The sequence below is a fragment of the Hibiscus syriacus genome, unplaced genomic scaffold (assembly GCF_006381635.1).
Source record: "Hibiscus syriacus cultivar Baekdansim isolate YM2019G1 unplaced genomic scaffold, ASM638163v2 tig00110187_pilon, whole genome shotgun sequence".
NCBI classification, from domain to species: domain Eukaryota; kingdom Viridiplantae; phylum Streptophyta; class Magnoliopsida; order Malvales; family Malvaceae; genus Hibiscus; species Hibiscus syriacus.
This window is the reverse complement of record NW_024062618.1, coordinates 1507075-1529564: the sequence shown is the minus strand read 5'-3', so window position 1 is coordinate 1529564 and position 22490 is coordinate 1507075. Positions and strand designations below refer to the sequence as shown.

Here is a 22490-nt window from a genome sequence, read left to right as displayed (position 1 = left end):
GTTCTTCTGGTGGAGATGATGGTTCCTCCGATAATCTAATGTTGAGGTCAAATAAGTTCCCGCTTGTGTGTCCTCCTCTTGAACTTGAGGTCATTGTATCATGTGAGATGTGAATAGACTGTCGTCTCGTTGACATTTCCATATGTAAATCGAAAACATTGGTAGATGAATGTCTACCCCTTGAAGTAGAAGAGATGTTGCCATATGGATTATTGGTGAAACCACGTGGGTTGAGATCATAAGCAGTTGCAGATGAATGCCTTCCTACTGAACTTGATGGCATGTCATCTGGTGTTGGATCCACCATTAATGATGTGAAATCATTACAGATCAGTTGTGTCGGGCTATCAACTTGATCAGCTTGATATACAATGCCAAAGTGAGAGGAATATGGAAGACTACGAGAAGCACAAACCTCAATAAAAGACGATACATTTCAATAAGAGATTGTGAACTTCTCATATGAGTATCAACCATCATAGAAACATCATCATCGTTTGAAAGCTGAAATGATGTATACGTGAGCGGAAAAAGTTCAGTAGGAAATCTGTACTGAAGTGAAGATAGTCTTCTCCGGCCTGCTACAAATCTTTAACGAAATTTTTGTGATTAACTCCTCAAGAGTGATGTTTCTCTTCAAGGTTAAGGGGATATAATGATCTGACTCAAAAACAACCCTCTCTTCAGCTTGTTTAATTTCTCCATCATACAAAATAATAACATAAAAATGACTCATTTTCAGAGAATAGAGGATTGAGATTTTTGAGAAATTTAGAGTTTGAGAATTTTAAAGCTTGTGAACTGAAGTTTGTTTTGAAAGTTTATAATACGTTGCATCTAATAGTGTCTATAACCGGGGTACTATTCATGTGAAGGCGCGTTCTCGGGGGCGCGCCTTCCATTATTTTGTCAGAGAATATGTTATCATTACCCTATTATGTCACTTATGTCCCTCGGGAACTATTCATGTCAATACTTATTATTCCTTAGAGGACCGTGAAGGCACATTCCCGGGGGGGGGGCGCCTTCCATTATTTTGTCAGAGAATATGTTATTATTACCCTATTATGTCACTTATGTCCCCCGGGAACTATTCATGTCAATACCTATTATTCTTTAGGGGACCGTGAAGGCGCGTTCCCGGGGGCGCGCCTTCCATTATTTTGTCAGAGAATATGTTATCATTACCCTATTATGTCACTTATGTCCCCCATGAACTATTCATGTCAATACCTATTATTCCTTAGGGGATCGTGAAGGCGCGTTCCTGGGGAACTATAGATGGATGGTGAAATCAGGTAAATTATAACCAAAATTTAACTTCTTTTGGAAGTTCAACAAGTTAAGGATAAAATTATATATATAGATAAATTTAAGTTCATAACTTAAATTAAAATGTTATGTGAAGTTTGAATAAATTAGATAAAATGTTATGGATAAATTGAATAAATGTGAAGTGATAAGTTTATTGTGACATTGAAATTGTATGGAATGAGCATCGACATGTTTTTACGAATAAATGTGAAGTGATAAGTTGATTTTAATGTATACGTTTTAATATATATGTTAATGATAAAATCATATGTATGGATAAATTTAATTTCAATTTAAGTACTGTGAACTATAATTGGAATATAACTTTTAATTTCGAATACAATTGGAATATTAACTTGAATTTAATGTTAAATTTCGAATACTATAATTTATATTTTAAATTTAAATTTCGAATAATATTATTTGTATTTTAATTTTAAATTTCGAATACTATAATTTGTTAAAAACATTTATTAAACATTTAATGTTAAATTTAAATAAAAAAACATTAAAATATTGATAGTAACAACCATGAAACATTTAAATAACATAACCAAATTACATAAATTTATGAAATATAACTATTTAAAGAACATTAAAATACAACTGGATCACCGATGTCGTCTTCTCGAATGAGTTCCACATGGTGGTGGTTGTCTATTTCGCGGAGGATTTCTTCGTGAAACTTGTTCTTCAGTCTCCTCATCTTCACTATCATCATCATCGGCATTTTCTTCATTTGGCGTAGATGACGCTGAAGGGGCTGTATAAAATAACGACCCTGGAGGAGTGCTATTAACCATCCCACCACTCCCCGGGAACTATGAAAACTGTGGAAACATTGGCATCAATGTCTGTGATCCATATGGAGATTGAGGTGTCTGAGGAGAAGCACCACCAGCCAAATAAGATGCATATGAACTATATGTTGGATCATTAAACATAGCCGTATATGCACCTCCATATGGTATAAAACCCTGCGGTCTAGGCATGTAGCCTGGCGGGCTAGGAATGAACCCTGCGGGCTAGGAATGTAACCTTGCGGAGATGACATATGAACTGGTGGGCTTGGCATATACCCCTGAGGAGATGGCATTGAAGTGGAGGGATGGGCATGTACCATTGTGGCATCGGTGGATAAGGATGTTGTGGTGGGACTGATGCAGAACCAATAACACCTTCTCTCCGTCCATGCGTCAGAGGATGATGATATTGAGATGGTTGACGTATTTCTCGGCGCCTAGGAATGCTAACCCCTCGTGCTTACGCCGAAAGTAGAAACAACTTCCATTTTCATTAAACCAGTACATATAGTTATCCGTAACCATATGACCAGTTTCAGCGTAATATTGTCGAGGGGCCAACTGTGCATACTGGTTCTCCCAAAGAGCAATCCAATCTTTGTGTCTCACCACCCAGTTAACATCTTTCTTTCCTCTTCTATATATGTTATGCACGTCGTCTAAATTCCTAGGTGCTCCAGGAATATATTGCGTACAACCATACTACGGAGCACACAATCAACTAGATGCCACTCAATAATAGCATAACATATAAGAGGTATAACTGATATCCAAACCTCTAATGACCCACCAAGGTGGAGTGGGATGCAAGCCTTCACTTCATCGCTCGCATAAGGTATCCATTGAAACTGAAATATAAATATACAATTCAAATAAATAAAATATTCTAATTATATCTAGCATTTTAAATTAAAATATTAATATTTAAACAGGTGTAAAAATATACCTCAGACCCAGCTTTTGTATCAATAAGTAGACGAATTTCCTCTAACCCAATAGGTATACTTCTATGGTTCTTTCTTTTCATCGACCACCTATGAAATATAATATAAACTAAATATCACCCTATTTAATTAAAAATATTTAAATCAAAATTTAGTTCGATAATTACCTTAACAATAAGGGGAATATGTATAGTTCATTCATGATCGGACATAAGAAAGGTATGCAGAACCACGCCCATGATTGCAGAAGCAGGAGACATCCACCGATAGCAGTTTTCTTATAATTCGTCGCCCGACACATTTCTCTAAAGAGAAATGCCAAAACTGCAGCACCCCAACTATATCTTCCAGCTTCATCAAAATCGATCAGATGCCGCAACCACATACAATGCACCTGGTTGCGAAATTTGTCGGGCATCAATATTCTTCCAATTATTCGTAGAATATATGCCCGGCACATGCCTTTGCTTGATCATCTGAAGCATTTTCATTTAAAACCTCAAAATTAGCTTTCAACCAAGATAAAGTTATTCTACCTCCATTAAATTCTGGCGGACTGCCAATCACCATCCGCCATACCACACATCATATTTCTATCGACGGGAAGCCCCAAATGCATAGAGACATCCTCTAATGTAATTGTAGCCTCTCCACATGGAAGGTGAAAAGTGTGTGTCGCGAGCATCCACCTCTCAATCAATGCAGAAATTAGGACATGTTCGAGTTTGCAACCGCCAATGATTGTTGTAATATATCCGAACCCGGCAGAAACCAAAAATGGCAAAATATGTTCCGGTGTCGGTATACGTGAATTTTTAATAAATCTCTAAAATACGATCAATATCCTAAATAATATGCATTATAAAAAATTAAAATTAATATAAATTCATAATAAATTTAAATTAAACATAACAATAAATATTAACATTAATTATAAAAAAATATTATCATATCGCTAAAATATCTGGAGATATGGTCAGCATCCAATCGCAACAGTATTTCACTTTCCATTATAACTGTAGACAAAAAATAATAATTAGCACAAAAAATAATTAATTAATAAATTTAAATAAATAATAATTATATAAATATTATTTTAATAAAAAATAATATTTATATAATTATATTAATATAAAATATAATAATTATTTAAAAAAATAACTGAAAAATAAATTTATTACCACTAATAAGAAATTTAAAATTCAAAGATTTAGAGAATTTGAGTTATACAAGAAAGGAGAAGAAGATTTTGGTGTGAAGAATGAAGGGGGTTGAGGGGGTTTATATAAGGGAGGAGGAGGGATAGTTAGGGAAAAATCGGATGGGCATTTAAGACATTTAATGAAAGGCGCGTCCCCGGGGATGCACCTTTCACACGTGGCAACTGAATCAGCAAATAAAGGTAAAGGGCGTCCCCGGGGATGCGCCTTTCACACGTGACATCAAACTCAGCGTAAAATCAGGTAAAACGCATCCCCGGGATGCACCTTTCGCCACCTCAGCCGAAAGGTTACCACTTCGGGAAATATAGAACAAACAGTGCTAAAAAGTGAGATATTCGATTAAAGGGTGTCAGTTTGATCAAATCGCCATGATATAGCTCAACTTTTTTTTGAAGAAAATCAATCAATCAAACATTCATTAATCAAACATTCATTGGTCACTCTGACAGAAACGTGTATCTATGATCATTGTGCCATTGGCACTTGCTTTAACCAAAAAAATGGGATATTATCAAAATTACCCCTTAATATCTACTAAAATTATCATTTCGGCACTTGTCATCTTTTTTTTTGGAACATTTTGACTCCTAATATTTTATTTTAAAGCAAAAAGACCCCTCTATGAATGGAAATTGTTAGTTAACACACGATTATAATTTCAAAATAGGGGTTTTTATCCTAAAATGAAACATTGGCCAAAATACTATAGAAAAAAGTGTAATGGTTAAAGTGGCTATTTTGTCAAATGTTAGGGTCTTTTTATCTTAAAGTGAAATATTATTAGTCAAAAATCAAAATGACCCCAAAAAATAATGATCAAAATGATATTTTCGTAAACATTGAGAACTAATTTTGATATTATGTTAAATTAAATAAATGGGCCAAATAAGTTAGAAGCATGACGAAATCATAAGTTTTTTTTATTGTAAAAGAAAGTTAAATTGATGTGTATCTGACTTGAATTCAAGAACACTTTTATTTCTCTCTTTCCGTGATTTTTTTTAAGAAAAAGAAAAGTCAAGGCCTAACTAAAGATGAAGATAAGATTAAATATTTTTGGGAAAGAGAGTGCCAAAGTCGCAAACTAGTTTTATAGTCCCTTTAATAATTGAGTATAGTAGACAAAGGAGACTAACGTATATTTTTTCTTAGGTCTAATGACACTTTTATCCTTTAAATTTCTGAAAAATTCATTTTAATCCTTAAATTATTTTTTCTCTTTTGGTCCTCAAACTTCTTTGTCAAATTGAACCAATTGATTGAAAAAAAAAGTATAGATCCATCAAACGGACGTCAATTATTTTGTCAATTTATCAATATTCAAATCAATTATATGATCCTTCAGTACTAAAAATAAAATTCTAAAAATTTATTTAAAAGTAATAAATATATAAGAAGTAAGATATTAAAGAACTGTGAAAATATATATTCAATTCTTAAAAATATGAAAAATAAAAAAAATAAAAGAAATGAAAAACTATAAGATTTATTTTTAAAAATTATTATTTTTCAAGTCACTTATATGACACAAGTAACACATGACACGTTATGATTTAAGAGTTAAATTTATTTTAATTTATTAAAATTAGAATCAAATGTGTAATACAAATTTTTTTAACTTTTACGTTATCTTTTCCATTAAATGTTGACGATTAATAGTTTGATTAGCATCAATTAAATGATTAGATGACCTAATTTATAAAATCAAAACATCGAGAGATAAATAGTTAGATGATCAATGATATAATTTATCCTAATATTAATCCTCTTTTAAATTTAAATTTAAATTTAAATGTAAATGGAGGAGACACTTTACCTCTAGTAGTAGAGGGGGAGGAGGAGGAGGAGGAGGAGTCGCAGGGGGCGGAGTTGACGGTAGCGGAATTGGAGTCTGATAAAATTGGTCAGACTCATACCTCAAGAAACAACTTGGTCTAAGAATTCGGCATCCCCTTCTTCCTAAGCAACAACTTCCAATCCCATTCTTAGCCACACTTAAACAATCGCCACATTGTTGCTCGGCCAAATCCGGACTGAACTGTACCAGAGCGTATACTCTTTGAAACAAGCCTACAGTCGAGTTATCCGCCGCATACTTCCGGAGAGGACCCGCCGAGGCGGCTCGGCTGCTCAGGTAATTCAACAAGTTATCCAATGCCGCATTGAATTGATCAGCATTCGTCACTCCTGCGTGTTATATAGACAAGAGCCGGGAGTTGTTTCCATTTCTCCAAATATGTCTCGGTTGGAGTAGCGCAGCGTACAAAACTCAGACCATCCGACCACCTCCTTGTACAACGGACATTGTTGCCCGAGTTGGGATATGGTTTCGTTTAGACAAGTGTTGCAATCGTTTTGGTTTCTGTCTCCCCTGCAGAGTGCAATCGCGTTAACACGGTTGGAGTTCTGACCAGCCGACAGATTATAGAAGCCATAGTTGAAATCTGTTTGAGAAGTGAGCTGAGAGAAGATGGTGTTGAGGTTGGCCTGGTAGGTGCTGTTTGCAGTGTAGTTACCGGCTGTGTTCACACAACGGGATTGGAAGAAGGGATCGGCTCCAAGGCTGAGATTAGCAACGAATAACGGGAGAATAGAATAAAAAAGGAACAGCAGTCTTGACTCTTGAAGAACCCATATAGACCCAACCAAATTGATTCATCTAAGACGTTTTTCACTCTAATTATTTGAAGGAAAAATGGGTATGGATCCTTCTCCTTTCTCAAGTTATACTAGCCACCAAACTAGACCTTTAGGTAATGATCATCAAATACTGGGTGCTGGGTATCCATCTTCTTTTCCAAGTTGTATTAGCCATCAAATCAGATTATTATTTTTTTCAATAAAAAGCTAAAGGTAATGGAAAATGATATTTTTTGTGGGAAGTGAAATTATTGTTATTTTATCAGGAGATGGTCAAAGGGGATGAAGTGGTTGATGACCACTAGCAAAGAAATGAAATTTCTTAAAGGGATTCGCAGTTCACACGCTATGACTACAATCAATGGAACATTCAGAACTTAATGATATAAGAACGAGTAATTGATTGAGATGGGAGTGCTGGGTATGAATATAATAAAACAACTATATTTATTTATAATTTCTTCTGAAAATGTAATGGCGTGTTAAAATCATTCACAGTGGCAGGTCAAACAAGGTTTAAAAAAAATTTTACGCATGAATTTATTTATAGGGATTACTTTTAATTATAAACGCGTAGATGAAGGCTGCATATGAATACTGTTCAATTATGTATTTATTTGTTTATTTATTTATACATGCATTATATTTTATCTTTATTTTTTAATTTTTTAACTGTCATAGATTTTCCACGGAAACTGCTCTCAACTTAGCTTTAGGAGCAGTCTATTACCCTACCTCCTCTTACCCAATTGTATATGGGATTAGGACTTTATTGTTGTTGTTGTAATAAGTTGAATAGTCCATGAATGGCTCGAAATTGACTCAGCTAATGTTTGATTAAGACATTAACGAAGCAAGTTGAATAAAATTTAATTCGATTTAATAAATTCATAGGTAATTCGTTAATTTGTTAAAAGTTACTTTAAAAAAATTCATTAAAAAAGTGTAATTAATAATTATTAATATGCTAAATAATAAGAAAGATTTCAAATTATTAATTACTCATTATTAATTCACTAAATTATACACATTGTTAAAAGATAAGGTAAAACTTTTAGCGAATTTAACGAGTAATGAGTCGAGTAACAAGTAATATATTGAGTAATATTTTTTTAACAAGTATGAATCGAATAAAAATATATTAAACTTAACGAGTAACGAGTCAAGTCAATAATAAATTTTTTATGAATCTAACACTACTCAATTTGTGATCCAACTAGCTCTATAAGCACCCTAAAAGCTTCTGAATAATTATGAAAATTAGATAATTCTATTCCCATAAATAATAAGATAATAGAGAGATAGAATAGTAGGTTGCCCCAACATTAGATTTAGCGCATACACGTGCGGCAGTCCTTCTGAATAATTATGAAGATGTTCCTTTTAGGTAAATGTACACTCATAAACTTTTCAACAAAACAATGGGAGATTTTCTTTCATTTGTGTTTATCTTCGTGTACCGTCAATACCGGGGAATCCAAGCAGTTGATTGAAAGGAGACTGGCTCATTAAAGTTTGACTGTAAGCTATAAAGTTTAAAATAGTAGCGAATTCAGAAAAAAAAAATTATAAGCTAGTCTAATATAAATAAAAATAAAAATATTATTTAAAAAATTTCATATGTATTTTTATATTTAAAAATATAATAACAATTATATACATAGATATATTTGGAATAAATCTAGAAAAAACATATTAATTGGACCAATATAATTTTCTTAACATAATTTATACATATTTTTTATTTCGGGTAAACTAACTATTTGGTGTGTGATCTATTACTTAATTTATGTTTTGGTCTCTCAACTATTAGTTTTTCAAAATCATACATAACCTTACGTTTTGGTTATGTTTTGATCTCCTACCATTAAAAAATTAACAATGATGCTAACATGACATTTTTAATTATTTTTCAATCATAACGTGATATTATCTTATGATGGCAACTCAACATCACCGTTAATTTTTTTAAAGACGAGTAACCAAAACAGAACAAAAACGTAACATTAAGTATGATATAAAATAAATAATAGTTGAGTGATTAAAACATAAACTAAATAATAAGTGAGTGGCTACTTCAGTAATTTACCCTTTTGGGCACGAGGTAGGCCTGGGAGAGTTAAATTCTTAAAGTCAATAAAACAGTTTAACTCGATAAAACTTTTCTTATGTAATTTTTTTATTAATATTGGATAAATACGTTCGAAAAACCTTCCTTATGTTATGTTAGTTGGAAAAAACGAAAAAGGTAGAAATTAAGACACCGGTCCTCGCCCGGAGAATAACATGATGTCTGAATGTAGAAAACAGTTATCTTGGAAAAGACGGGAACTGAGGGGAAGCTAGCACAGAATCCCACAATGCTTGTCAACATTTTGGTTTTTCATGTATGTCAAATGATCTTAGCCATGGGTCTTACCACTGCCCAAATTTGCTATGAAACTGGGAACTTCACAACAGATAGTACGTACGGTAGAAATCGTGACCTCCTTCTTGCTTCTCTCTCGATCAATGTCTCAAAAAATGGAGGTTTCTTCAGTGGCAGCATTGGCCAAGACCCCAACAAAGTATATGCTCTGGGGCTTTGCAGAGGGGACGCTTCTGATCAAGTTTGTTCCGACCGTATCGAATCAGCGACTCGAGGCATCTTAGCCGAGTGTCACAGCCAAAAGGAAGCCATTTCATGGGGACCGGGGAATCCACCATGTATAGTACGCTATACGAATCGCTCTATCGTTGGAACCCTGGAGCTAGATCCAACCAACATAGGCTGTAATGACAACAATATAGACTCAAATTTAACACATTTTGATGAGGTTTGGGGGAATTTAACTGATAGTTTGGAGAGGAAAGCTTCCATGGGCTCGTTTGCAACCGAGGAAACGGATTTCACCAACCTTCGGAGGATATATTCGCTCATGCAGTGTACACCGGCTCTATCTCAGAGGGACTGCTCCAACTGCCTGCGAGTCTGTGTGGATGACTATCGAAGACGTTGCCACGGGAGGCAGGGAGGATTCGTCCATAAGCCTAACTGTTTCTTCAGATGGGATTTGTATCCCTTTTACGAATCTTCAGCTGAGGCCCCAGTCCGGTCTCTACCACCTCCTCCACGTTCTACTGATACAATAGCAAAGAAAGGTACACTGGACCTCTAATAATGGTCACATTTCCTATAAATGATTATGTTGCTGGCTTTTGCAGATAAAGGAAGCGCCACTTCTCGAACAGCTATATTCATCGTTGTTTCAATTGCTACTTTAACAGCATTCGTGACTCTTACTTGCATCATGCTTTTAAAGATAAGGAAGAAGACGAGGAGCGGGACGAAAAGTAAGTGACCATACCATTTCACTTTTGTTTCCAGGTACATATATGGTCACCAATTCAGTTTCTGATGTTGCAGATGAACACGTCAGCAACAGAATGCCATTTGACTTCAGCAGACAGTCATTGCAACTCGACTTCAGCACTATCAAAGAAGCAACAATGGACTTCTCCAACAATAATAAGCTCGGACAAGGTGGATTCGGTACTGTTTACAAGGTAATCAGATACTGCAATGGAAGAATAAGTCACATCGCATAGGAATAGATTCATATTTTTCCTGTTTGTTGCCTAAGGGAACACTTCCTGACGGACAAGAAGTCGCTGTAAAGAGGCTGTCTAGAAACTCTGAACAAGGAGAATCCGAATTTAAGAATGAAGTCATATTAATGGCAAGGCTTCAGCATAGGAATTTGGTTAGGCTTATAGGTTTTGCATACAGGGAGAGGAAAGGCTTCTTGTCTATGAGTTTCTGCCTGCATCAAGCCTTAACAACTTTATATTCCGTATGATACCATTTCTTTGCTGTTAACATTGTTTTACCATAAAGTGAGTTGTTTTACATTTTTCTTTTAAATTTGTAGATCCAACCAAGCGTTTGTTGTTGAATTGGGAGCTCAGATACACAATCATAGGTGGCATCGCTCGAGGGATTCACTATCTTCATGAAGATTCTCGACTACGAATCATTCATAGAGACTTAAAAGCCGATAACATTCTATTGGACGCAGAGATGAATCCTAAAATTTCAGATTTTGGAATGGCAAAGTTGTTCAATTTGGATCAAACTCATACCGATACAAGCAGAATTGTGGGAACATTGTAAGTCTCCTCTCAAATGCCATGGTAAGCATTAAATATTCAACTGTCACTGAAATCTACTTTGCATCTTATCGTTTACAGTGGTTACATGGCTCCAGAATATGTAAAACAGGGGCATTTCTCAGTCAAATCCGATGTATATAGCTTCGGCGTGTTGGTTCTGGAAATCATCACTGGTGAAAAAATCAGTCACTTCTTCCATGAGGAAACAGGGAGTCTTCCAACTTATGTAAGGCAAATTCAACAATTTACACCATTTGGGGAAGAAAAAAAATGGTAATATTATCCTGTTTTCTGGGAATTCTGAACGGTGTTAAGCTATGTAATTTGCAGGTATGGGAAAACTGGAAGAAAGGGTCAAGTTTGAATGTAATAGATAGTAATCTGAAGGGTGGTTCAAGAAGAGAAATGCTGAAATGTATCCACCTGGGGTTGCTATGCGTTCAAGAAGATATTGGTAGCAGACCAAGTATGGGTTCGGTTGTTGTTACTCTCAGTCGATGCACTTATTCTCTTCCGGAGCCCACCAAGCCTGGATTCTGCCTGAACTCTTCTCCGGTATCGGGCAACACAGATTCCGATGATTCCAAAACCCGAACCATCCAATTTACCCGAAATGAGGTTTCAAATTCGGACATGGTTCCTCGATAAGGTTTGAAGATTTAGATGTGTGTTATTAAACTTATTCTAATTAACACCAGCCAGTCATCCTATTGTATCACACTTCGCCAATTTCGGACACAACAATTATTTGATACAACATAAATAAATACATGAAAATGGAATTATAAGTGTGTGACAAATGTACAAACATGTTTACATCAGTATAATAGAAATATTAATATATCAAAACTTATAGTTGTATGGTATGGTTGTATGTACAAGTGTATCAAAATCATAAGAACAAAATCGATAATATAGTTTGAAAGAAAAATAGTAGTTCATTTTGATATATGTCTTCGAATTGAGTATCGATACTCATTAGTTAGTATCGATAAAAAGTGTAATTTTTTTGTTGTCTAATGCCTGATTGTTTCATAAATTGAATGAAGGCTCATATAGTCGACGTGATGCGATTTAATCCTTGTTTATGTGTTAACTAGATTATTTGAAATATAATTTAGAATTAAGCCCCCGAAATGGTTATTTCTTGTTCCGTTCTCTGGATGTATCACATCCGGACCTGTAATCGACTGAACTGAACCAGGTATGTTTTAGACCTTGGGTTTGTCTCACACCAAGCATGTGCCAAGTTCTTATTGGTTAAAAGCTCACCAAGTAAATAAAATTAGAATATTTACGAAAATTAGTAGCATTCAAGTCCGTAACATACTGAAATAATTATTAAAAACATGTTGATTATACACACTAAATACATCATGTTTTTTTAGCCAATTATATGCCACTATTTTGTTCAAAAGTTGCAGTACATTTTAGGAACGTTCATTCAGCCAAAATGAACAACTCAACAATTATTCAGGAACTATCATATCCTTGAAGTACTGAAGACAAAGGATGATACAATGACTAATCAATCACCGAGGTGACATATTCGAAATCGTAACCTCATTAACAGAACAGATTCAATCGCTTGAATTGGGTTAAATTGGTTCTGCAACACTACGTCTAACGTAAAATGCAGGTTCTGCTGTTAGAGGAAGCGTTATGCTGTAGTTTCCTAACATGTCAACCGCAGTTGACATAGTTGGTCTGTTTACCGGATCTGCTTGCACGCACAGTAGGCCAATATGGATTCATTTAAGCACCTCAGTGGGCGCTTGGTGGATGGATGGTTTGGTCTGAATTTCTAGACAATCGTACAGAAAACAAAAAAGTACAGAAAATATGCAATGCAAGTACTTATTCGAACTTCATCGAGGATCTAGTTCAGAAATAGAAGCCTCATTGACAGAGTCTTGGGTGGCTTCTCTTACAGATAGATTAAAGAGTGGCAATGAATCGGACATTGTTGCTGTCTCCGTTTTGGTATTCACAGAAAATGCAGGTCTCGATGGAACTGGAAGAGACATGGAATGGCTACTAAGCATGAGAACCACAGAGGCCATGGTCGGTCTAGAAGCAATATTTTCTTGAACACAAAGTAACCCGAGATGGATACATCTCATTATTTCGCTTCTCGAGCCATCCCTCAGAATGGGATCAACAAATTCCAAAGCAGTCCCTTCATTCCAGTTTCTCCATGCCTGCAAATGTTTGAGGTTATGTACTTACATTTTCTTTTAGCAAAATCTAATCCACAATATATACCATGACCACAGTATGGAGAGCTTACATGGGTTAGCAGAGACTCTCCCGCTTCGTTGGAGAAGCTATTTATTTTGTGGCCACTAATGATTTCTAAAACCAACACTCCAAAGGCATAAACATCAGATTTAACTGAATACTGACCATGCCATGCATACTCTGGAGCCATGTATCCACTGCATGCAAATACATTTTAATGAATAAATGAATTTGAAGGGTAGGCTAATGCCTGGGATATTTGAGTTTTGGATATCACAATATACAAGTGTAACAAATAACATATAAAATCTCATCATTCTTAATACATACAAGGTCCCAACGATTTTGCTTGTATCAGCTCGAGTTTGATCAAGCACAAACAATTTCGCCATTCCAAAATCTGAGATCTTAGGATTCATCTCTTCATCCAACAATATGTTGGCTGCTTTCAAGTCACGATGGATGATTCGGTATTGGGAATCTTCATGAAGATAAAGAAGTCCTTTGGCTGTTCCCTCTATAATTTTGCACCTCTTGTTCCAGTTTAGTAGTAGTTGCCTTACTGGATCTGCAAAATTCGTATAATTATAGGACTAAAATGCGTATTCAGAATCTAAAATATTTCTACACGTATGATTAGTCATGAGCAATGGAATAGTAATAACCAGAGAAATTCAATAGGTGTAGTTTAAAAGGATTGAAATGGTACCGAATATAAAGTTGTCAAGGCTTGAGTTGGGCAGAAACTCATAGATTAGAACCCTTTCCTTTTTTTCCAAGCTAAAACCAAGAAGCTTAACCAAATTCCTGTGTTGAAGCTTCGCCAATAGCATGACTTCGTTCTTGAATTCTTGTGTTCCTTGTCCCGAATTTTCAGACAGCCTCTTTACAGCTATCTCTCGTCCATCTTCAAGCTTACCCTGATAGAATTTGGAACAAAGAACAATGATGGAAAACACCAACTATTATTTCCTAGCATTCACTGTCACATATTCATTATGTCTTTTTTTATTCTTTGAGATGATGGAAATTTTCATGCACCAAATCTTAAATTACCTTATAAACAGGACCAAATCCACCTCTTCCAAGCATGTTTGCATCGGAGAAGTTTTCTGTTGCAACTCTCACTGCATTAAAGTCAATTTGCAACGATTCGTCATGAGCCTTGTTATCTGTAGGGTAACAAAGAATCATTTATGTTACTTATAACAAATGGAAAGGAGAGCAAAACTAACCACACCATGCTTAAACATTGCAAAGGGTCGATTAATTGTGAAGCATCTTTTGTTGTAACACTAACAGGAAAACAAAAGAAAATCAATGACTTACTTTGATCATCCTGTTTCTTTTTCTTGATCCTCTTGCGGAGAACAACTCCAAGTATGACAAGCACTGCGACGAAGATGACACTTGGAACAATTATAATGACTAGTGTTCGAGATGAACTGCCTCCCCCTTCTGTACAAGCAAGAACTTTGTAAGTACCTTTAGACAAGATACCTATTTTCATGTGCATCAATTTATTCCCGAAATTAACATGCATCTAGCAGACCACTACTTACCTTTTCTGATTTCGGGGTCCACTGACCGTGGCGGCGGACTGGCAGGTGAGGGTGGAGGAGACAAAGAAGGTGCCGTAGTAGAAGCATTGGGTGTATAGAAGGGATACAAATCCCAACGGAAATAACAGTTAGGCCTCCGAACATAACCTCCTTGCTTCCCATGGCAACAGTTTTCATAGTAACTTGCGGATTGCCTTAGGCAGGAGTCACAATCCTGCTCCGATATATCTGGAGTGCACTGCATTAGTGCATATCTTTCGGAATACCGTAACATCTGCTTCCCCAGTTGCATACTTGAGACTAGAAGAGCCATCGGAAGCTTTCCTCACCACACTGTCTATCAAACTCTCCCAAACCGTATCAAATTGTGTTAAGTTTGATGTGATGTCGCCCGTGTTATAGCCTGCCTCTACTGGATCTAGATCCAGGGTTCCATAAAACGAGCGATTTGCATAGCGTACAAGACATAAGAGGTCACTTCCCCATGAAATGGCTTCTTTCTGGCTGGGACAACTAGCTATGAGATCGTTGATTGTGCCATTGAGACATCTATAACAACGGTCTGAAGAGTCTCCTTCTATGCACATACCAAGAGCGTAAACTTTGTCGGAGTTCTGGCCAATGGTGGCATTGAAGAATCCATCGTTTGCAGAGACATTAGGTGGGAGTGAAGCGAGAACAAGGTCCCGGTTTTTACCGTATGTGCTATTTGCGGTAAAATTACCAGTGTCATAGCATCTTGGGGCAGCGGCAACAAGACTGATGCCCATAAGCATAAAGGAGAGAATTGAAGAAAGAGCTTTAAGTTTAACCCACATTTTTGCAATGATTTGAAAGAACAAAAAAGGAGTGTTAACTTTTGCAGAGACGGAAGGTTTTGTTTGCTTGATTTGAGTTGGAGAGAGTCGAGAGCGCCATTAAAGATAAAGTCGTTGGCTTGTAAAAGTCTATCCAAAGACGAAACTTAAAGACTTTAATCCCTTAGTCTCACCTTTATGAGTGAGACAGGTGTGGTTAGTTGAGAAATCCATGGTATTGCAAGAGATACTTCCATGTTTCTTCCCATATTTTTGTAACCAAGCTAAAAATTTTGGGATATTTTGTTTGCTTGAGTTGGGATATTTTGTTTGCTTGAGTTGGAGAAAGAGTCAAGAGCGCCCATTAAAGAAAAAGTTTTAAGCTTTGAAAAGTCGATCCAAACTTTGATCATTAGTTCCTCAGTCTCACCTTTGTAGGTCACTTTTATTTTTATGTTGTCTACTTTTGATCATCAAAATTAAAAAAATATATATGTTTCAGTTAATTAAATTATCGATTTATTATAATTTAATCATAAAATCATTAACGTGACGTTAGTAATGACTTATTTTTAGTTTAATTCCTATATAAAAGAAAATATCATCTCAGTCCCTTATGTTTATTTCATTCATTAAACTTATTCAAATAACTCCAGCCAGCCATTAATATCATTAAACACAATCATGCTATTAAATATATATATATATATATATATTAGGTATGAAACAAGTTATCTCAATAATAAAAAGATAAAAATTAATTTTAAAAATTTTAAGTTCAAATATTATAAACTGTTTCAAATTTTATTATCAAATTTTAGAATAGATAACGGAGTTCACACGTTTGACTGAGGAATAAAAGACCTGAGGTTCAGCTTTTTAACAGCTCAAGACTTTTGCTTTAATGGGTGCTCTTTACATGCAGAGGAACAAAATATCTCCCAGCTCTACCAAGAAAAATCTGGAATAAAAGTTCACTTTTCCTTTTTACTTTTTGGTTTCTGTTTCTTCACATTATAGAATCTCCATATGTGGATTAAACTTGAAGCTCTTTCTTCAATCCTCTCTTATCTGCTTATTGGCATCAGTCTTGTGGACGCTAACCTGAGATGCTATGACTCTGGTAATTTTACCGTTAATAGTACATATGCCAAAAACCGGGACCTTATTCTCGCTTCTCTTCTACCTAATGTCTCTGCAAAAGATGGTTTCTTTACTGACAGTGTTGGCCAAAACTCCGGCAAAGATTACGCTCTTGGTATGTGCAGAGGCGACTCTACTCCAAATGGTTGTTATACATGTCTCAATTCCTCAATCCACGACCTCATAGCTAGCTGTCCCTACCAGAAAGAAGCCCTTTCATGGGGAGGCGACCCCCCATGTATTGCACGTTATGCAGATCGTCCCTTCTTCGGAATCCTCGACCTAGAACCGACCGACGCAGGCTATAATACGGGCGACATCACATCGAACTTAACAGAATTCGATAGTCTGGGAGAGTTTGATGGACAGTGTGGCGAGAAAGGCTTCCAACGGCTCTTCTGCTCTTAAGTATGCAACCGGGGAAGCTTATTTTGAAGTATTCCAAAAGATATATGCACTAATGCAGTGCACTCCGGATTTATCAGATAAGGATTGTGATTCCTGCCTAAGGCATTCCGTTGCTCATTATGAAAGCTGTTGTCATGGGAAGCAGGGAGGTTATGTTCAGAAGCCTAATTGTTGGTTCAGATGGGATTTGTATCCCTTCTATGTCTCAAATGCCTCTACTACTGCCCGGACTCTGTCTCCTCCACCCTCACCTGCAAGTCCTCCACCGCCGCAGTCGGTGAACTCCACAATCACAAAAGGTAATTTCAGATCTTTTCGACGACATGGTGGTTTCAGGAAGAAATTGATGTAAATGAGAAGTTCTTGCATGTGCAGGGGAAGGGGGCGTTTCATCTCAAACGCTAGTCATTGTAGTTGATCCAATTGTCATTTTTGGAGCAGTGATTGTCATACTTGCAGCTGCTTTTCTCCTTAAGAGGATCAAGAAAACCAAGCAGGATGATCAAAGTAAGTTGACCATAAAAAAGATACTTCACGAAACACTGCAAGTGTTTTCCTCTCTGTCATTCGTTATAACTTAATTGAATCCATGTTAACCTGCAGATAACAAGTCCCGTGTGGAATCTTTGCAATTCGACTTTAATGCTGTAAGAGTTGCAACAGAAAACTTCGCGGATGCAAACATGCTTGGACGAGGTGGATTTGGTTCAGTTTATAAGGTAATTTAAGATTTAGAGTATGAAAAATCCCATCATATTACAGATAAAAAAAGGCAGAAAATGTTTGAATATATGAAAGTGGAGCCTTAGTACTATTGCCTCCAGTTTTTCCATCACTGTTCTTTGTTCCAAACTCTATACTATCAGGGCAAGCTTGATGATGGACGAAAAGTAGCTATAAAGAGGCTGTCTGGAAATTCGGCACAAGGAGAGTAAGAATTCAAGAATGAAGTCATGTTATTGGCGAAGCTTCAACACAGGAATTTGGTTAGGCTTCATGGTTTTAGCTTGGAACAAAAAGAAAGGGTTCTCATCTATGAGTTTCTGCCTAACTCAAGCCTTGACAACTTTATATTCGGTTCCGGAATTTCCAACTTTATATTCGGTTCCGGAATTTCCAACTACGTCTATTGAATTTCTCTGGTTATTACTAATCACACGAGTCCTATAACTTGGTGCATTTTGCAGATCCAGTAAAGCGATTACAACTGAACTGGGAGAAGAGGTACAAAATTATAGAGGGAATAGCAAAGGGATTTCTTTATCTTCACGAAGATTCTCGGTACCGAATCATCCATCGGGACTTAAAAGCAGCCAACATATTGTTGGATGAAGAGATGAATCCTAAAATCTCAGATTTCGGAATGGCAAAATTGTTTACTGTCGATCAAACTCGATCTGATGCAAGCAAAATCGTTGGGACCTTGTAAGTATTAGGAACAATCTAATTTTATATGTTACTTGCTACACTTGTTTAAGTTGTGAGACCAAAAACTAAAGATCAAATGTATTTGTGTGCAGTGGATACATGGCTCCAGAGTATGCATGGCATGGACAATATTCAGTTAAATCTGATGTTTATGCCTTTGGAGTGTTGGTTTTAGAAATCATTAGTGGTAAAAAAATCAGTAGCTTCTCCAACGAAGCGGGAGAGTCTCTTCTAATCCATGTAAACTACATACCTTGTTTGTCATAAAACTGGAATAGAATTTGCTAAAAGTCAATGTAAGTTCATATTCTCGAACATTTGCAGGCATGGAGAAACTGGAATGAAGGGGCTGCTTTGGAAGTTGTAGATCCAATTCTGAGGGATGGCTCGAGAAGCGAAATAATGAGATGTATCCATCTCGGGTTGCTTTGTGTTCAAGAAAACATTGTTTATAGACCGACCATGGCCTCTGTGGTTCTCATGCTTAGTAGCTATTCCATGTCTCTTCCAGTTCCATCGAGACCTGCATTTTCTATGAATACCAACACGGAGACGGCAACAATGTTCGAGTCATTTTCACTCTCTAATCAATCTGAAAGAGAAGCCATACAAGCCTCTGTCAATGAGGCTTCAATTTCTGAACTAGATCCTCGATAAAGTTTACCCTGATTGAACACCATAGGCATTGCTCATGTTCTTTAGTTTTTGCACTGGATTTCCATCAGCGGCCATCGCTAGATCATCGTCGTCCTTAACCTCCACAGACAGTTGAAGCAACTCTTCTTTGTGTGTCTCTTGATTCTTAATAAGTCCATCCATGTAACCTTACATTGAACTTTTTGTTGGTTTTTCATCAGTTGATGGTGCATCCTTTGTCTCAAATGCTATTTAAAAGAAATCCTCTACTGGTTCGATTGACTACACACGTCAAACAAATCATGCGATGAATGAAACAAAAAGAACAAGCTCCAGATAAGTCCATACAATCAAGATAACAGATCTCAAGGGAGTTTTCTAACATCTTACAGACACATCAGGCATATTATTCCATGTACAAGAACCAAGGTCCCATGCTTGATTTGAGATACAACGTTCCGGCTGCCATATTTTTACTCACTACTCAATCATCGCCAAGAAAGATTGCTATGGTGATACGAGCATAGAATGGATAAATCAATGCATTTTGATCGCATTATTATAGTTGTTTTTTTAGTTTAAAACATCAACATACCTGTGACGAATTTTTTGATAAGATCCTAATATTTTTGGGTCGAGACGTTTAAAACAAAAGTATACTAAAAGTTGGTTGACAAATTGTATTGTTATCGTGGATTTAGTATCAGGTGCCTAAAATGAATAATTTCTCTAACGAAAGTGATTAAATTGAGAGAATAGCGGAAGTAGTTGGGTTTCATTCAAATAATTATAAATATAAGGGAAAATCAGAAAATGCATGGACCCACTTATTTATGGAGGGTAGAAAAAGTTACTAATACAAATAAAGCGTGGCCTAGGGATTGGTTAAGGACGTACAAAGACTCAGACTACAAAGTCTTAGTCAATGATGTATTATTTCGTTTTATTTCTATTTTTCCAATGTTCTTACCATAATAAATACTCTTGTTTTCTTATTGTCATAAATGTTAGGTCCTAAGCGTAAAGACGGAATATTAAATGGTTGAAAAACTTTAAAAATATTTGAACTAAAAGATGTAAGGGCCAGATTTAAATTATTAAACTAATAAAAACAATTAGGAGAGACCATCTCCAATTTCGATTCAATCTGTCCCTATTTCCAACCAATATTACTTGAATACTACTTTTAAAAAGTTTGACTTTTTATTAATATTAGTAATTTCTGTTTGGAGTTCTCTCAATTATAGTGAATATATACATATCCTTGAATCTAAACTTTCTAAAAAGAATAACACACCCTTTAATCACTAATATTTTTTTGGGATAATTTGCTTGCCATTGATTACCCAAAAGAGAGCAGTAAAAATTATTACCAAACAAAATATAAGAGTATGAGGTTTAGGGTGGATTTTAACCACTAATGTTAGGTGATTATATTCAAGATTTGAACTTTCAAACACTCTTACAAGCGTAGTGCTTGAACCTAAGACTTTCAAAAATAACAATCATTTCTTTAACCATTAAAATTATTTGGTTTGTGCATGAAATGAATCGATTTAAATTATAATAAATATAAAAAATGACAATTCATTAATAATAGTTTGATATATAAAAATATAAATTTAAATATTTTTATGTAATTAATATAAACTGTTGGTTAAAATAAAAAAATTCTCTCTCAAAATTATTCTTTTTTCTTACAATAATATACTATATTTAAATATTTTTAAGAACTCATTGAGTGACATTAGCGATTAAAGGGAGTGTTGGTCTCCATAGAGATCTTATATTCGAGTATGTGCATTGTCATTAATTAAGAAAGATTCTTAATTGATACTACCATATAATCATCTTTATACTATTCAAAATAAATAATTTTAAGTAATTAATATGTCCTGGATTATAAATCATGCTTGCACAATTAATGATGTTAACAAGTTATATTTAATTATTACACTCTTATTTTCTTTTATGTATTTAAGCAAAAATTATTTGTAAAAATTACTTTGAATATATAGTATATTTTAGATATTTGAATTATATATGAAGATAATTATTACATATCCATAATAAATAAATAAAATTTATATTCTCAATATAAATATTATAAAAATATATTATTTTATATTTAATGTGTTATTTTTATATAACAATTTATATGAACATTAATCAATTAAAAACAATTAATATTATAATTTAGACTAGTTTAACAACCGTTTAAAAATAAGAGTAAACTATACTCATAGTCGTAATCATTGAACTGATCAGATTTTATTTTGGTCTTTGATGTTTTAATTGTGTCAATCACATCACTTAATCGTTTAAATGTTGTTAATCAAACCATGTCTTTAATATTTAATGAAAAAAACTAATGTTACAGTTAAAAATGATATAATTACACATTTAACATTTATTATTTATACATTTAATATTTATTAAACCAAGCACCTGAATGATTAAAAGATTTATTGTTATCTATTGAGATCGCATATTTGAGATCAAATATACAGAGATATAAAATTTCATTGTCAAATGATTAAAATCTTTAAAAAAATATTATCTTATAATCATCCCAGATTTATTAAGAAAATATTTATTTATTCACATTTCATTATTTTATTCAATAAATTTTAATTGAAATGGTTTGCAATTTCACACGCAATTTCATGTTCAGCTCCATTCCCACATAAATCTTTATAATCCCTCAATGTCAGAAACTTGACGCTTACATCAGACAATTCTATACCTCAAAGTTTTTGTCTTTGCTCTTTAGCCATGGCTGCCATTTTGTTACCTCTTCTTCTTCTGTTTATCATATCAACAGCGGTAGCCCAGTCAAGGAGTTCCAATATAAGCCTAGGCGCTTCTCTAACACCCACAACCGATCCCGTATGGCTATCCCCTTCTGGCCTGTACGCCTTTGGGTTTTATCAACAATCTAAGGGCTATGCTATTGGAATTTTTCTCGCCGGAATTCCCCAGAAAACTGTGGTTTGGACAGCCAACCGAGATGACCCTCCCGTTCCAAGAACCGCTAGTTTGCTTCTTACGACCGATGGAAGGTTTGTTCTGAGATCAACACCGGAAGATGAAACATTCATTGTCGATTCCACTGAAACAATCGCCGCTGCTTCGATGCTTGATTCTGGGAATTTTGTTCTATACAATTCTACCCAAGGAAAGATTTGGGAGAGCTTTG

The 22490-nt window shown here is 35.2% G+C and overlaps 1 protein-coding gene and 3 pseudogenes across 1 annotated transcript; 2 read left to right on the top strand and 2 right to left on the bottom strand.

Moving 5' to 3' along the window:
- Positions 1 to 2135: 2135 nt before the first annotated feature.
- Positions 2136 to 7073, bottom strand: LOC120217368 (cysteine-rich receptor-like protein kinase 29). Its single transcript, XM_039214498.1, has 4 exons — positions 7027 to 7073; positions 6560 to 6847; positions 6101 to 6410; positions 2136 to 2195 (listed from the first exon to the last, which is right to left on the bottom strand). The coding sequence occupies exons 1-4, from the start codon at positions 7071 to 7073 to the stop codon at positions 2136 to 2138; spliced, it is 705 nt and encodes a 234-aa protein (XP_039070429.1).
- A 2211-nt stretch (positions 7074 to 9284) lies between these two features.
- On the top strand, positions 9285 to 11724 carry LOC120217367 (annotated as a pseudogene).
- Positions 11725 to 12545: 821 nt separating this feature from the next.
- LOC120217621 lies at positions 12546 to 15772 on the bottom strand (annotated as a pseudogene).
- Positions 15773 to 16690: 918 nt separating this feature from the next.
- On the top strand, positions 16691 to 19329 carry LOC120217634 (annotated as a pseudogene).
- The last annotated feature ends 3161 nt before the right edge of the window (positions 19330 to 22490 follow it).

What these genes read in the sequence shown, in the direction of transcription:
- LOC120217368 (XM_039214498.1), bottom strand. Translation starts at nt 7,073, where the DNA reads ATGGATACCCAGCACCCAGTATTTGATGATCATTACCTAAAGGTCTA. An exon ending in GATCATTACCTAAAGGTCTA is followed by an intron (nt 6,848 to 7,026) that starts GTTTGGTGGCTA and finishes TGCTAATCTCAG; the next exon opens with CCTTGGAGCCGATCCCTTCT. An exon ending in TACAAGGAGGTGGTCGGATG is followed by an intron (nt 6,411 to 6,559) that starts GTCTGAGTTTTG and finishes TTACCTGAGCAG; the next exon opens with CCGAGCCGCCTCGGCGGGTC.